Source organism: Sprattus sprattus (genome assembly GCF_963457725.1).
Source record: "Sprattus sprattus genome assembly, chromosome: 2".
In the NCBI taxonomy this organism is placed as follows: Eukaryota; Metazoa; Chordata; class Actinopteri; order Clupeiformes; family Clupeidae; genus Sprattus; species Sprattus sprattus.
In genome coordinates, this window is record NC_137921.1 from 69,465,414 (window position 1) to 69,482,536 (window position 17,123).

General features: G+C 46.4%; 1 protein-coding gene across 2 annotated transcripts; it reads right to left on the bottom strand.

Moving 5' to 3' along the window:
* Window positions 1–409: 409 nt before the first annotated feature.
* Window positions 410–16,296, bottom strand: meis2b (Meis homeobox 2b; the record flags this gene model as incomplete). 2 transcript variants are annotated; one of them, XM_080831900.1, is made up of 12 exons in its annotated part: window positions 410–468; window positions 720–809; window positions 928–986; window positions 2,089–2,165; window positions 5,225–5,364; window positions 11,102–11,216; window positions 14,276–14,422; window positions 14,597–14,647; window positions 15,018–15,068; window positions 15,366–15,507; window positions 15,871–16,100; window positions 16,279–16,296. In XM_080831900.1, the coding sequence occupies 12 exons, from the start codon at window positions 16,294–16,296 to the stop codon at window positions 410–412; spliced, it is 1,179 nt and encodes a 392-aa protein (XP_080688026.1). The 2 variants fall into 2 exon arrangements, with proteins under 2 accessions (XP_080688026.1, XP_080688027.1); XM_080831901.1 differs by lacking the exon at window positions 16,279–16,296 and having other exon boundaries at window positions 720–830; window positions 15,871–16,094.
* Window positions 16,297–17,123: the final 827 nt, after the last annotated feature.

Genomic DNA, 17,123 nt, shown 5'->3' on the forward strand with positions numbered 1-17,123 from the left:
TGGTGGCTGGAGGTGTGGGTTGGGGGGGAAGGGGAAGGCGGCAGGGGGGGGGGAGGGGGGGGGGGGGCACGTGGGAGGATTACCAGACTCTTAATAAGATTGTAGTGTGTGCCCACACGAAATAAAAGAAAAAAAAGGAAAAGAAAGAAAGTGGAGAGGTAGACAGGGAGGCCATGAGATGAGAAAGAAATAGGGAGGAATTCAGGAAATATATATAATAGAATAGAGTGTATGCGGGTATAAATGGCAGAGAAGAAGAAGCAGGAGGAGGAGGAGGAGGAGGAGGAGGAGGAGGGGGAGGAGGAGGAGGAGAAGAAGAGAGTAATGCTGGGGAGATTGAAAATGTAATCGAGGCAATACGTACTCCACCAGGTCCTCACATGGAGCTTGGGAAGGGTGGAGGGAGGGTTTACATGTAGTGCCACTGTCCATCCATCCCCATGTTCATCCCCATGGCTCCCATCGGTCCTGTAAACACAGCCAGAGCCCACATTAAGAACACATACGGCACATTAAAGTGAAAGTGAAAGTGAAAAGTGAACATCCACAAAAGAAGCCAGTCCTGATGGCTATACCTAAGAAAGGCCATTAACAGGTATAGCCACAGACAGTTAAAAGAACGGGAGGAGATTTGAGGTGAATTTGAGGAAATGTGTAACTGATTATAATCTAGGACCTTAAACTAGTTGAGACTTGTAATAAAAAAGGGATGAGCTTACCACCAGGTCGAATGCCCATGTGCTGTTGGTCACTCAGGACGTAGCTCCCCATGGGCTGGCCGTCAGGACTATACGCGGACCCCTGGGTTACTGCAGGAGTAAAGACCAGTGGAATTAAAATCAATACAAATGTGGGTATTTAGAGAGCGCATTTGGCAGGAACTGGGCAAAGCCAACAGAGTGGGCTTATCAGAGAAAAAGGAATTACCTGCTCTGTTGGACTGGTCAATCATTGGTTGGACTATTCTTCTTCTGGCATTGATGAACCTGGGTAGATACAAGAGAACATTATTGAGTCATACAATTCAATTTATTTATTCAACCACAGTTCGGGAAGTCTTTAATGTCAATCGAATAATGCTTCTTCAACCGCAGACCTGCTACCTTAGACCTTTGGGGTTATTGCGCTTCAGACAGAGACCTTTACCTCATTACCATACGGCACCCTCAGTGAACTTAGCTTAATGCTCACATTATAAAATGGTTATTAAATACATTGATGGCCTGAGGGCTAGACAGCTCCTAGGCTCCTCAAATAACTCATTTTCTAAGGGAAGAGCACGCTGCGTCTCTACCAGAAGACAGACACTTCAGTGAAGACTTGACAAAGGTTACTCGACCATGGCAGGCTTGTTTAATGCTACGTGGAAATTACTGTGTGTTTTATCATTCACTGATACGTACAGTTGTTACAGTTAACTTGCCATTTCATTGATGATTTTATTTTCATTTGTGTGATTTACTATTCAGCCTCCAATCTTTGAAATTCATTACAAGGTCATAAATTGAGTCACTGGAGAATTTAAGGAGAGCTATCTTAGAAAAAAGTCTGTGATATAATAATGTCTAAACATAAATTTCCACAACTAAGCTTTTTTTTCTTCCTCAATAAAGGGTCAGTTTAGACACTTTCTTACCAGTAAAAATGGCAAACAATGGATGCCAAAACCCATGAAGCCTCAAGATACATAAAGTTGTTTTGTTTGTTTTGTTTTTTCTACTTGAGAATGATACCAACACTGATACCAGTTGCTTGACCGTTTCCAGATAACACACGATGTTTTTCTTCAGAACTGCAGCCATTGGCTCTATCATGAAGTCTCTGTTAGGATCACTGATAGTAGCTTCATTGATATCCGGGTCTCTGGTCTGTGAATGACCTCTTCATAAGAGGCTTATGTAGCAGCAGTAACACTGCCTTTTGACTCTGGGCTCTGGGTGTGTGTGTGGGAGGGCCAAGTGGGTGGGTGAGGGGGTGTGTGTGGGTGAGAGAATGTGTGCCATGATAAAAGCTGATAAAAGACCAGGAGGCGAGGGGAGGTTGGAGGGTAGCTGTGAAGGAAGGGTCACAAGTTCAAAGGTCACTCACCAGTTATTCACTTGTAAGATGGTGAGGCCGGTGTCCTGAGCGAGCTGCTTCTTCTGTTCCTCCGAAGGGTATGGGTGCTGTGGGGGGAGAAGAAAAAGGAGAACCACGTCAGGATAAAGTGCCCCGCTCCAAATAATGCCTCCTCGACAATCTCAACAACTATGCTACTCTCTGGCCCACAAAAACATAACACGCAATCAGTGTATCAAAGGAGCGGAAACCGAGTCTTTGGCAGCTGAGAAGAACAGGTCTCAGGAAATGACATCGGTGGCCACGGTGACAGGCTTCTATCCACACCCTCTCTCTCTCTCTCTCCGTCTCCGTTTCTCGCTCCAGGCTTCACATATGCTTGCCGCGGCTACGGCCGTGTCCCGGCGCTCCATTGGCTGAGAGCGTGTGGTATTGTTTGACATTATTTGACATTATTTGACATTATTTGACGAATGATACATAAAAAACAATGGGAGGACAATGGAGGGCTTTGTCGTAGCCCCAAATGGGGCTTGCCCTACCATGGCCCCGGCCCCCGAGCCTTGTGTGACCCTGGGGAGGAGGGTGGAGGGGGTTGGTGGTGTAGTGTGTGTGTGTGTGTGTGTGTGTGTGTGTGTGTGGGTGGGGGGGGGGGGTTGTTCGGGGGTGTTGGGGGTGGCAGATGGCAGACAGAGGTGACGGTGTTCCGAGCACGGGGTCGTGGGCGTGCGCCCATTTTGGCGCTGTCAGGGCCGTAGCCACCTCCTGCGGTCACCGGTGAGGGATGAGCTTCTGAGCACTCCGTTTTAAACAGGGGCCATTCTCTCTCTCTCTCTCCCTCTCTCTCTCTCTCTCTCTCTCTCTCCCTCTCTCTCTCCTTCTCCCTTGCTCTCACACCCACACACACATACACACACACACACACACGCACACACACACACACACACACACACACACACACACACACACACACACACACACACACACACACATACACACACACACACACACACACACACACACACATAGGGTGACAAAGCCCAGCTCCGCCACTAATGATGGCCTCCCAGCTTGGAGCCTGTCACTGGAATGATGGATGATGCTATGCCCCGCCCCCTTTCCCTGCACCCCGGCGACTAAACTAACACCACGGAGACTTCCACCAATGGCGGCTCGGCTCACCTAACATACCACTCCATCTGATCCCAGAAACCAGTGTGTTTCTCAGCATTTGTTTTCCGTATTGTGTTTATTTGATCACGGTAAGGAGCATACGGGTGTGTTAAGTAACTAACTGTAGCGGAGGGTGGAAATAAAAAAAAGATGGAATTTCACCACGGTCATGTCGCTTCTGTGAGCCAACAAATACATTTGCAGACATCCTTCCAAGTATGTAAGATGACGAAAACGAGAAACCTTTGGTGGTTTCATCAAGGAAATCGCCAAGAACAGCATACTAAGTAGTCTCAGTATCTCAGCATTACAGAAACCCTCTAATGAACGATTTTTTAGCTATCAATTTTACAGCAATGTACTGGTCTGAAGAGCTATATTCATTCCAGGCCCCTTTGTATAGAATATATTCTATCCTTAAGCTTTTTGAGTTATTTTAGTCTTATGATACAGGCAGAGGAGAAAAGAAATAATGCATTTCTGAATTGGGCTCTCTGTCTCTCTCTCTCTCTGTCTTTTCTCATCCACTGAGGTCTGATTTGCATTACTGTAACCAATCCTAATTATGCATGGCTCATCATCATTCTCCTTACACTGGCATGAGAGTGGAGGACAACCCCTTTAATGTGTGACACAAACCTGTGTTAATCTGAACCTAAACACCCACACACACCCAAGTTTATTTTTCTTTTGGGGGGTTATTTAAGGAGATGGTGCTCGTAGATTGGGGTGGGAGGCGGAGGGAGGGTGTGGGTGTGGGGGGTTAGTTCTTTCGACTAAACCTCAGAATAGTTCACAAAAGCAGCGGGGCTAAGACCATATGTTGAAAGCAACCCCGCACCCCTAGCCTCGCCTCCGTAGCTCATAGTGGAGTCAGACAAAACGTAATCCCGCTCCATTCAGCTCTCCCTAGACCCCCAAATGAATGCTTGATCGCCTGGGTGTTGCAATGGGCCATTCAGGGGTGCACAGAGTCCCCTCACTCACTTTTCAGCAACACATCCTGCAATGGAAAACACACTTCTGTCTAACAAATTAGAGTGAAAAGGGCCGGGGAACAGAGAGGGGATAATTCAATTAGCCCCCCTTTTTTGTGGGGAGAATCTAAAGGTGGGCCAGAAAAGGGAAGGGATTACTGTGGTGTACAAGACCTGTGTGGGCCTTTCAACGGCCCGGCACCATTCAACAAACCATCTGAGACCAGGTTCCCTCCAAAAAAAAAAGAGAGAGAGAGAGAGAGAGATGGAGAGAGAGAGAGAGAGAGAGAGAGTCAGAGAGAGAGAGAGACAGAGAGAGAGAGAGAGAGAGAGACATAGAGGGACAGAGAGAGAAGGAAATGGACAGGGAGTGAGCACCAGTGCTATGTTTTTGCAGATAATGGGATGGACGGTGTTACTCAGACCGAGACAGTAATATGGTAAGTGTTTAATAGCAGCGCAGATGCTTAAAACTAAAAAGCAAAAGGTGCTTCCTTTTCGAAGGATCACTTCCTGCTCTGGCCATAAGCTTTGGGCATCATTTCAGGGCACCTAAAGGTTTAGTTCTTCCACGCTCCTCTGTAAGCGTAGGAGGAAGGGGGACAGGAATAGATAAGCGTCTCCGCTACCCTTCCCCTGGATCATGAGGCAGAAGCCACTAGAGTGACAGAATGGAACGCGTCACGCTGGAGGATGGAGTTCAGAGAGGGAGGAGAGATGGAATAAAGAAAGAAAGAAAGAAAGAAAGAAAGGACAGAAGAAAGAAAAAACAGAATAGAAAGGGAGAAGAAAAAGGATGGAAAGACATGAAAGAAAGATAGAAAGAAACAAATTCCGAAAGTTTTGTAAAATAGTGGGCATGAAGATGGAGAATGAGGCAAAATAAAGAAGCAGGGGGAAAGAAGAGGTAGAAACAGAGGGATGGAGACACACATACACAAACAAAGGCGTTAGGTGAAGAAGACCCTAAAACTGAGAGACAGACGCTGGACCATACGCGAGGCAGCATTGTTTACCGTGAGGTGCTGGAAGAGCCATGCTCGCATGATGTTTGTGGCCACCTTGGGGAAAATCCCTCTCTTCTTCTGCCTCTTCTTGTCCTGGTCATCCTCGTCGCCCGTGCCCGGCGACGCCAAACTGTTCTCTAGACCGTCTCCTGAGGTAAACAACAGCCAACGAGAGAGAGAGAGAGAGAGAGTGTGTGAGTGAGAGAGTAAGAGAGAGGTCACCTCTGGAATAGGCCCTGTTGATATGGCGCCATCACTCCACATCACAACAAACGCACACCGAAGGGGCCAAGCAAGTTGCGAGGGTGCCGGAACACCCCCCCACAAGAAGCGAAAATCATTCCTCCGCCAAACCCCCAACCCTGCCCCCCCCCCCCCCCCCCCCCCCCCCCCCCCCCTTTTTTTCTAGTGTAGCCCTATGAAGGGGGTGATAAAGAGAGACGGGAGAGAGAGTAGAGAGAAAGAGAGGATGGATGGGATGGAAAATGGGCGTTCTCTCCAGGCCTCTTGCTTAGCGATGGTTAGCGCTCCACACTCTCGTCTTATTAATGCGATGTGAGCGGCGTGTTTGACGTGAGGTAATGAACGTCGAGCCTGAGCGACTGACATAATGCGGCCTCGTGTAAGACTCGTAACGGGAACATAACAAGGGCAATTTTTTGATGTGCGTGCTCGCTTGTTGCTTGATGGCGAGAGAGCGTAAAAGGGTTTTTCTCTTCAGAAGTGAAACGCGGGAAGAAGAAAAGGGCAGAGGAAGACGGCGAAGAAGGAGAAAAAAACACACAAACAAACAATAAATAAATAAATAAATAACTGAAACACAGAGGCAGACTTTACGAGATGGTGTAAAATGGTGAACCACAACACAGCTTCCCTTGTTATGGGTTAAGACACTTCTTAGCTAGTCTCTGCCTCCACGCTGTTGTAGTGAAATCTGTGAGTCCGTGAGGGATAGGCCGGTGAACTGGCGGATCCACACCACATCCTAGCCAGGTCGGTACCAGAACAAGCTCCTACCCGGGTTCAGAGCCCCTGCTCTCACTCCAGCCGTTCCCTCTTTTCTCTCTCTATGTATGGGAAGCATATGAAAGACCTTCACAGATCTGTACCCTCTTTTCTCTCTCTATGTATGGGAAGCATATGAAAGACCTTCACAGATCTGTACCCTCTTTTCTCTCTCTATGTATGGGAAGCATATGAAAGACCTTCACAGATCTGTACCCTCTTTTCTCTCTCTATGTATGGGAAGCATATGAAAGACCTTCACAGATCTGTACCCTCTTTTCTCTCTCTATGTATGGGAAGCATATGAAAGACCTTCACAGATCTGTATCCTAACACTACTCTTATCTCTCTCTATGTATGGGAAGCATATGAAAGACCTTCATAGATCTGTACCCTAACACTACTCACCACCTGACCTTGTTTTGATGTCGGCAGGGAAACTTGCATGGGGCCTTGCACCCAGACAGGAGGTCCTTCTAACACCAGAGCACTTTCTTTCTTCCCTATCCGTGTGCCTCTTTTTCTTTTCCATCTACTCTCCATCCATCTCTCCATCTCATCTCTCTCTCTCTCTCTCTCTCTCTCCTTTCTATCTTTTCATCCCACCATTAATTGTGCATCAGCAGAGATGATTTACTTTTAACAGTCATGGTTATTTTTCGTGCCCTGCGGGCGTAGATGCCTTGAAAGCCTGGCCGGCGGGCGTGTGAATAATGCATCAGAGAGGCTCCTCCTCCTCCTCCCTGAGGGCGTGACAGGAACCCTACTCTTCTTAAGACTCACCCTGGCATGTCTCCTTGTTTTGGGCGATGCATCAATCAAAGGGAGCCTATATGCACCATATTCACGCATAAATATTTCAGTTAATGAATAATGACATTCAAATCGGCAGGGGCGGAGTTGGATGGGGCAAGGGGGCATGGGGGGGGGATTTAAGACGGGGACAGGGGGGCGGGGGGGGGGGGGGGGGGGGGTGCTTTTGGGCTTGGATGATGGTGTAATCAAGTCAAGGACAGGCCAGATATCTCTGTCCTCTCTCCTGCACTATATACAAACATCCACAGAACATGTCCCATGTCTGAACATATAACTACGCTCTTACTTCTGTCTTAAAATGTGAGGAGATCCACGAAGTACGTCCGACATTTGAAAGCATGTCAGATATTTTTTCGCATGTAAAAAATAGTTTTGTAACTTTATTTATGTAGGCCTTACTTGGAAGCGCTAGTGGTTCAATACGGACTTTTCTCTAGCCGAATTGAGACCTTTCTGACATTATACATATGCAACTCTGTTATTTAGAAAATAACACTGGAGGTACACAGCAAATCATGCATCATTTGCTCATCATGATCAGCTCTGTTTCATCAAAGCTTAAAACGTAAAGAGTAAAGGATTTTCAACTGACATTAACTTAAAGAACATCAAGTCATGAGAAATAGAAGAGAGACAGAAAAGACAAAAAAAATGAAAGAAAAAAAGATGCAAAGATAAAAAGAAGGAGAGAAAGAAACAATGAAAAGAAAAAGAAAGAAAGAAAGAAAGACAAAAAGAGTCAGAAAGAAAGAGAGGAAGAAAAAAAGAAAGATCCTCATTACATCTGCAGAGGAGCCACAGTAACACCCCCCCCTCCCCCCCCCCACCATCTCCCTTCTCGGTGCTCCAGAGAGGGAAGGCCGCAGGGCAGATCCTCCCCGACGCTAATCGCTTCTGACTGTTCCCTGGCAACTCGGCCCATCCAGCCTGTGTGACTGTGCACTCTGGAAGGGCGGCTGGGGAGGGCTCTCTCTGCCAGCCCATGGCCTGCTGGCCGGCCGACCGGCCGCTCTCTCTCTCTCTCTTTCTCTCTCTCTCTCTCTCTCTCCCCTGTTCTCTCGCGTGTGACGCAGAGGGGGGCCGCCACCGCCTCAGGCAAGGCTGGACTGTGCCCCCAGGCAGTAAGGGGGGAAAAAACAGCACCCCTAAGATATGGAGAAGAGCCTCTCTCCACACAACCACCACCTCCTCCTCCTCCTCTGCTCCTTCCACTCTCTCTCTCTCTTCCTCTCAAGATGCACACACACAGGACAACACACATTATGATGCCGTTCTAATAAAAAATAGATTGGTGTCTCATGTGTGTAATGTCACAGGGAACCTGAGAGTGTTCCTCAGTAGAGGGGTAAAGTGATGTTCTGTGTGTCAGATAGAGGCTTTCCCCCTCCGCCAGCCCCCCTCTGCCCCCCCCCCCCCCCCCCCCCCCCCCCATGTTGTCTGCAGGGTAAGGTAGCACTGGTAGTGCTGTAGCTACAATATTGTGCCGCCTGTGGCAAGATGTCCTGGAGACGTAGGAGACGGAGGCTAGCAGACCTGATAAGTGCCACCCAGCGTGCTGAGCGCGGGCGCACCCTCTCTGCCTGTCTAATGAGCTTGTCGCGACCTCAATCTATCACCGGGGATGCTTCTTTACATCGCACACCGCTCACTCCACAGGCTGTGACAGATATGGTAATTATCCCGCTAGTCGCGTGGCCTGGAAAATGCACCTGACTCTGTCAACAACACACGCCAACAACACGCCAACACACACGGCGCCACAACACCCCCCACCACACGGGTACCGGGGTGCACTTCCAAAGGCTTGTTTACTACAGTCTGTGGCATCATGATGCAGTGCCATGTGCTGGAGAGAGAGGTATTATCTGCGCTCCTCCGCAAACTGGCTCTGGAGAAAAGAGGCTGAAAGGAGCTGATTTCCTGTTTCTTTATTTGTTTTCTTAACTTGTAAAGGAGTGTGCAGAGGCAGAAGATTCTCATTCTTCTCTCTTTGTTTTATTTTGGCCTTTGTGATGGGCATTCCTTCCCCCCCCCCCCCCCCTGACACTGCAACCCCCGCTCTTAAATGTTTGGCATAGCTCGATCCCTGTTAGCTCACCACCCCCCCCCCCCCCCCCACACACACACACACACACAACTTCTAATCAATGATGTAACCGTTGATTGAGAAAACAGAAACCACTAGCCACAAGGGAGAGAGAGGGACAGAAAGTGAGAGAGAGAGAGAGAGAGAGAGAGAGGGAGACAGAGAGATAGGGAGAGAGAGAGAGAGAGAGAGAAGCCAGGGAGGGTTGAGGGGCTGTGTAACCATAGATACTGTCACCACCACACAACTGACCACAGGAAAACCACCGATGATGTTTCCATGGGAAGAAAGTCCACCCCTCGTCCCAGGAAGCCAGTGCATAGGCTCTGCAGCTCTCCCTCAGCCTGAAGGCAACACGGGGACCTCACCGGCGCAGGACCCAGTGGGTGAGTGTATGGGTGTGGGTGGGTCATGGGTGTGTATGTGTGTGTAAAACAAAAGCAGCCCCCCTAACGCTAGCAGGTGCTTTTGAAGCAGCCCCCCCCCCCCCCCCCCTTCCGAACTGCCTCTGAACTCGACTGAGGGCTGCTGACGTCAACCCGCCCCCCCCCCCCCCTTACCCCTCCAGCCCACCTTCCCCTCTTTTCACTTCCGATGCTAAAAGCGTTTACTTTGACCACCTCTTGAATGATAAAGAGGAGCAGGGGGAGAGGGACAAGCCAAAGAGACCCCAGGAGAAGCAGCAGGTAGGCTGGCCCTCAGATCTCCCCAGTGGCGAGTCCGGCCTCTGATCATGCCGGGGTTAGCCACTCTTTTGTGACTCGTATTTAAAGTGTCCCTGTCCTTCAGGCCTGGCGGGGGTCACCCACCCTCCTTCCCCTTCTCCTGTGAGCACACCACACACACCCCCCCCTTACCCCCAGGTCAAAAGGCCGTGGACCCAGCCTCGCACCCCGCTGCTGTTTAAAAAAAGCCCTTTCACCCCATGCCTCTTCCTCTCTCTTGCTGGGCACAGTCCGCATTTCCAACACCCCCAAATGCCTTCATACCACACATATCTCTGAGTACAGAAACACGGTTTCACTTTGTACAGCGGAGACAATGAGGAACAGTGAGTGCACTAGCTGCTAAAAAGTTAGGGATGGGATCCCTTCCTCTACAGAAGGGGAGAGAACAAAAGAGAGAGAGAGAGAGAGACAGAGAGACAGCGAGAGAGAGAGAGAGACAGAGAGAGAGAATGTGTGCATCGCAATTCTTTTCTCCCTCTGAATTTCTCTTGTCGTGCAAAGCATCCTCCTATTGTTCCTCTCGGTGCCTTGGCTTTTGTTGCCTGATGGACCGAGAGTGGAACACTGCTTTTAACTCTATTTTTACTGCAGCAGTGAGAGGGGAAAAACAAAAACAAGTCATAAAAAAACACACAACCTATCCTCTAACAAATACAAAACCTGTGGACCTGTAGAGCCAAACACTTCCACTGGTGCCAAATGGTAAGGTTACAGTAGAAGTGGTGAAATTAATTAGCTAGCCTCTAGCCACAGCTAGCTCACACAGCTTAACAAAACAGAAATGCTAATGTGGGGAAAACAAAAGGCAAATGTAGGGGTTATGGAGAGGGCATGTTTCAGCTTGGCCTCTTTGATCACAGGCAGCTTCAAAAAGGGGCCAAAACATGCACTTTGATCCTGATAGGTTCATCAAGTCACCACAAGTCATCAGAAGACAAGGCCGTGCCAGTTCTTACTGTTTAAATGTTTACTTTATAAATATTCTTTTTTTACAATTCCACTACAGAATTCACAGTTTAGAATCTGTCCACTCTCAAGCAATCAGTCATTAGATTTAACCAAATTTAATTTTTCACTTTATAGACAATGACTATCCGCATCTAATTTTTAAGACAAATTAACAACAAATTCAGGACATTTTAACACAACAACCCATCCAAACTAAATTTCAGAAATTGCTGAAGTACAAATTCTATTTACTACATTTAGCACAAAAATCAGGAAAAAGAGAAACAATATTTTTTTCCTTACCGAGTTCGCTGCTATTGTCTCCACTCTGAGATGCGTGGCCCCCGCTTGAGGGCCCTGGGGTTCCCACTGATGGTGTGGAGTGCGCATCATCCAGATCTCTCCATGTTGCGGGATTCTGAGGTGCACACACACACACACACACACCAGAAGATCCCCATGTGCCAACGACCAAAGGTGGATGAATCGACATGAAAAAAGGAAAAATTGATATCATCAGTGATTACATTATGAACCGCATTTTAAATTGCATTATTTCAAACAAACTGATCATTTGGTTAGACAGCACTGCCTACTGTTTTTCAGTACACATTTGTTAAACTAGAGGCTGAAAGACACTGGAAAAACTGGCTGGAAAAGAAAGACGTCAAAACGTCACACACAGAACCAGTGAAGCGACACACAGGCACACTGATGCACCCCTAAAGAAGTCAAACTGCAGCATGACCATCGACACAATCTAACCCACCCAACAGAGAGCAACGTATGCTAATGCAACTGTCACCGCCACCCGCTTACAACCAAAAAAAAACACACAAGTTACCATTTTCCCTGAGCTCAACTGCTGCCCCTCTCAACTGGTAGGAGATTTACGGAGGAGATTTCAGCCGTGCCCCGGCCTAGAGAAGGCGAGAAGGGTCTCGGAAACGAGAGACGTGCAGATAGGAAGCGAAGATGGCTCAATCGTACAGTACAGTACACAGTACAGTCGCTGCTCTCTGACTCTCTCCCTCTCTCTCTTTCTCTCTGCTCGTCTCTGTCTCTCCCTCTCTCTTTTCTCTCTGCTTGTCTCTGTCTCTCCTTCCTCTTGCAGCGGTGTCTGACTGGTAAATGTGAGGCTCCTGTGTCGGGCATGGGGCTGTTTTATCTGGGCGCGGGGCGAGGGCACTTAGACGGGCTCAAGCCGAAGACAAACAGTCGGCCTCCCTCTTCAGGCTCTTAGCGTCAGCTGTTTGCCGGATGGCGATCAGATAAGGGGGCCCTGAGAGCCTCCAGAATAAGCATCGCAACAATGCAGAGCGGCATGAATGCGTGCCCTTCACTGAATCCTCATTAGAAAACAGTGTGCTTGTCTCCATGGGACATCCACAAAGGTGCTCACCCCTCTCTCTCTTTCTCTCTCTCTCTCTCTGTCTCTTTATTAAGCTCATTTGCATCCTTCCTCACAAAACAAAAAGAAGAAGAATCACACCCAATATGGGAAAATGGGTAAATTACAAAATGTGGAATGACACAGTTTCGAATGCAGCATTCAGTTAAACTGCCAAATAAAACAGTTCATTTGAGACGATTCCAGTAAACAAAACTTTTTTTGTTGAGGAAATAGTTAATAAATGTCTGGCTGTAATTGACAAATTGGAAAGGCAGTTCCTAAAAAGACTATATTATGACCATGAGGCAACATCAACGAGGCAACATCAACAGCTGCAGCGAGTCCAGGTTGAAAAGAGCTTTGGATTTAAGATGACCAATACAGGAGGACCATAAACACTACTGGGTAAAGCCATCACAGGGCTGTAAAAATGCCAGTCGGCTTAAGAATCGCACGCACCGCCTTCGCAAATGCTCCCCACATCATGAGCGGACGTAAGCACACACATAAATTCAGTGCACTTTTGCCCCCCCTTCCCCCACACACCCCTTTTTTGGTCTGCCACAAAAAAGATTGTTTTTCTAGAGCTTTCCATCGCCTAACTACAAGGGATCCATGAGCTATTGCATAGGACAACAAGGCGGATGATGCACTGCCTGAGAATGTGCCTCAGGATCAGGCACCGATAACCAGCTCCCTCCCTCTGGCTCACATTCACTAAGACCAGGTTTCTCAGTCGCGTACACAGCTGTGTGTCTCTCTCTCTCTCTCTCTCTCTCTCTCCCACTCTCTCTCTCTCTCTCTCTGTGTGTGTGTCTACACACATACACAGTAATCCACTGCACGCATGATTCAGCGGTTGAATACGTCTTTGAGAGCAAACACAGGAGAGAGTTAAGGGAAGGGAGAGTGCAGACATTTGGCAGAGGCCTGGAGGGAGGCAATAAATATTCCTTTGGCTTCTGAACCAGAAAAGGTGACGAGTGACGTGTGTTTTTTTTTTTTGCTCTACCCACGTAACTTGTTAATCAGCGCAGAGCCCGGCATTTTCTAGAAAGAACATTTGACATTTTATCAAACCAAAAGCTCAAACCTTAACTTTACCCTAAATAAAGTTTTAACTTTACTCCTAATTTTCTTTAAAAATCGACCGAAAGACTGCAGCCATGTTCTCTTCTCTGGCTTTGTAATGGAAGTCAGACACATCCTATAAAACACTTAAAGTTTTACGTAGCCTCATTATTATTTTTTTTAACTGAGTTCCAGGGGGAGGGCGGTTGGTCAAGGGAAGTGCAACTGTAAGGGACCCACTATGGTGCGCTGTGTTTACAAAGACCCCCCTCCCCACTGACAATAATAATACAATCAGTTCAAAGACAATGCAGCTTTCACGTGCAAATAAAACACAGATCATCAGAAGCCTTAAGAGGGAAGGACGGGAGGAAGAAAGGGACAAACAGAGCACTGCCACCTGGCCCCTTCACCAAGCAAAACGTCATCATCATCATCATCATCATCATCATCATCACGGTTGTTTAAAGTGACAATGTTATCATTATTACCATCACTGTAATTATCCTAAAGAAATGTTTCCCATTGAAGTTAGTGTTAAAGAGAAACCAAACAATTGGTTCAAGTCAAGACATTTTTCATTAGAATAGATAAGAATATTTTTGTGTTTCTTGTCAGAAAAGGAGAAACTATATATAAAAACATAAAGAGCTAAGTAAGCTAAGTAAAATTACATTTGTGTTTTCTATTTAGTAACACAACCTTACTCCATGACAAAATCCAAAGAATTTGTTGAAAAAGGTGGATGAGGTAAAACCTCAAAGCAGGTCTCAGAGGATGTAAAAATGACTTTACAGCAGGACTACTTAAATTGAGAGAAAGAGACTGTCCAGAATGTGGGCAAAAAAAATATTTAAATGGAAATAGAGCACAAAAAAATACTGGACGAAACAACAAATGTCCCCAGAACCACCAGTAACTAAGAAGATGTTTTATTTTATTTTTTTTTAAATGTCTGTTCTGACATTGTGTCCTTGATGAACGGTTAACATTGGGGAAAGGGAAACACTCACGTGATCTGCTAGATTTGTGGATGATCCTGAGATGTCGTCAAAATCGGTCTTGCATCCATCTCGATCATCAATCACTAGATCAATTGGCATTTTCCCCTTTAAGCAACTTATGTACCGATGGCAGAAGTTATCACAAAGTTCGTGCACCTGGAAAAAGAAATATGTTTTATATGCTAATCTGTCATCATAAGCATGATTTAATTTAAACAATGGAAAATGTAGTAAAATACTAATACTCATTTTCTTAATAACTAACTTCTGGTTGGTGTTAAAAAAAAAACGATGTGTGCGCCTTGCTTAATACCTTGAACATCCGCTTACCTTTTCTAATTCCAGAAGATGAAATCGAAGCACTTGTATCGATTGAATCATCTACATGTAAAAGAAGTAATGGGAAATATTAGCAAGTTGATCCATAGATCGATTCAGATCACTTGCACTTTCAATTTCAACCTGAAACATTTAACAAATATTTTTTTACATAAAGAATACAAAAATACACACGCCCAGGCATTATTTTGTATGGCTTCCCCTCGTTTAAATCGTTGCTATTGGGCCGGAAATATGTCCTTGCGTAGTGCTTTAAGGCTGCCTTGGGCAAATCAATTCACGCAATTGATAGCAAAGGACCAAAAAAAACCCTCAGTCTTTTTTCTTTAAGAGCAGCCCTCACATGAGTTTAGCTGAGGACAGCATTCATATAGGCATAACAATGATTACATAATAATCATAACACACTTACCAAGTTGTCCAACTCTGGATTTGACGAAAATAACGGTTTTTCTGCACGTATCTATAACAACAGAAATAGCATGGGCTATGATTTTGGTGTTTAGATTTACAAATACATGCTATAACAATTACACACATGGCCACGTGTTTTAATTTACTGGCCAAGCCAGGCCACTCGTTTAATTTAAGAAAACACTTTACTCATAAATCACTCAGCATGCCTGTCATGTGGGGCAATCGATCAATGCCAGTTAAAAGTAGGGGGTCAGTATACAGTGCAGGCATGCTTATCACATCACAAGCCATTTACAAACAGGCGAGGGCAATTAATGTGGTCCGTTGACTGACTGACACCGACCTGCTTGGCAAAGACGGCGATATCCTCATTGAAGGAATCTGAGGAGCACACGTCGCCGCCTGCCACTCCGGGCTCCCTGGGCGTGCATGTGGCCAGCTCGCATTTCTCGAACACAAGAGCGAGCAGTGGAAATAACGGATGACTGAGGATGGAAAATTGTGTTATTGATTACCGTTTAGGATACCTCAAACGCATTTCTATACGCATACTATTTGCTGGCCAAATAAACTGGCTGGCACTATGACAACGGTTTTGCACACATTTGCACACCTTGCATTGTTTGAGTTCTGAAAATGACCCTAAATAAATAACACACAAGCAACTTCCTTGGTTAGATTAACTTAGGGCTACATAACTGGTCGGAAATATGTAACCCAACATAGGCATAGCAATACACAATAACGTGGATAATGATACTAGACTTTAAATCAATATTACAAAACACTACATCAAATATTTATAATATGATGTCCTTCATGATATTATCAGGGCATTTTACGCGTACCCATATATTTGATCTTTGTCCCTCTTCAGAGCGTCGTTGACAGGGGATCCCATGCTGCTGGACATGAGGCTATGGGGTGCATGGGCCCCGTAGTGCTGGTTGGCGTGGGCCGGGTGTCCGTGGTTCAAGTGATGGATCTGAGGTAGAGGCCGAGGAGCGTGTGGGTCGTACATGGACGCCGGAACCCCGACACCGTCCATTCCGCCCCCGTAGTGGGCCAGCTCATCGTACTGGAAGAGAAGTTCAGGAGAGGTACGGTGACTTTTGAGAAGCTGCAGGCCGCATTAACGAATGCAACACATTAAGGCTATAAGAGTCTGGAGAACCACTGTAAAATTTAAAATATTAACACTGGAATTACATGCCTTGCAAATTGCACAGAAATAATAAGTGAAAAATTGAAGTTACCCGTTGCGCCATCAGCATGCGTAGCTCTTGAAAATGTTAAGAGGTTGTCTTCCCCTCAAAGTCCAAAAGAAAGGGGTGTTTTCCTTCTGAAGAGTGAAATCCTTTTGAAAAGTCAACTGTGGCACTTAAGACTATAATCCCAAATGACACTGGCGGACTATTAAATCATATTTGTGCAAAGACTTAGTGCAATATTCTCCAAAGCTGAAAAACCTAATGTATGGTTAAGTTATGATAAACACTTAAAACATCAAGAGGTCTTGACAGGCGATGAGGAAAACTAAACTCCGGATGGAGTGGTTAAGAAGAATGCACCAAGGACTCCTGTGTAACTTGTCGTCTGTCAATCAGAGAAATTTGTATGTCAGGATAATTCTCGTAGAAGAAGTGCTTGAGGTGACGCTCCAAGTATAACGCCTTCGGTCCTGTCTTTTAATTCCCCACGAGAGTGTTTTTTCTTCGCCGTATAAATAACGACACTAACATCAGGAATAAGCAGTTGCCTACATGAAAATATCATAGACTACTCCGATTGTCCATTCCTTGTTGCCATTCCATGCGCTCACACTCCCTCTCTCTCTCTCTGTCTATCTTATTTCTCCGACGTGTGAGAACCTTGTAGAGTGCTCGCGGGTCGCTCGAGAGCGTGCTTATAGAATAGATGTGTCTCTGATCGGCGGGAGAAGCTGATGACGAAGACAGGCGAAGCGTGGTGGGTGTAGCCAGTCTTGCCACAGTGAAATCGAGTGAGAGGGGAGATCGCGGCTGACGACAAAACCTGCGGTTGTTTGCATTGGACAAGCTGAATGATTGACACACCCAAGAAGCTACATTGTGGCATAAGG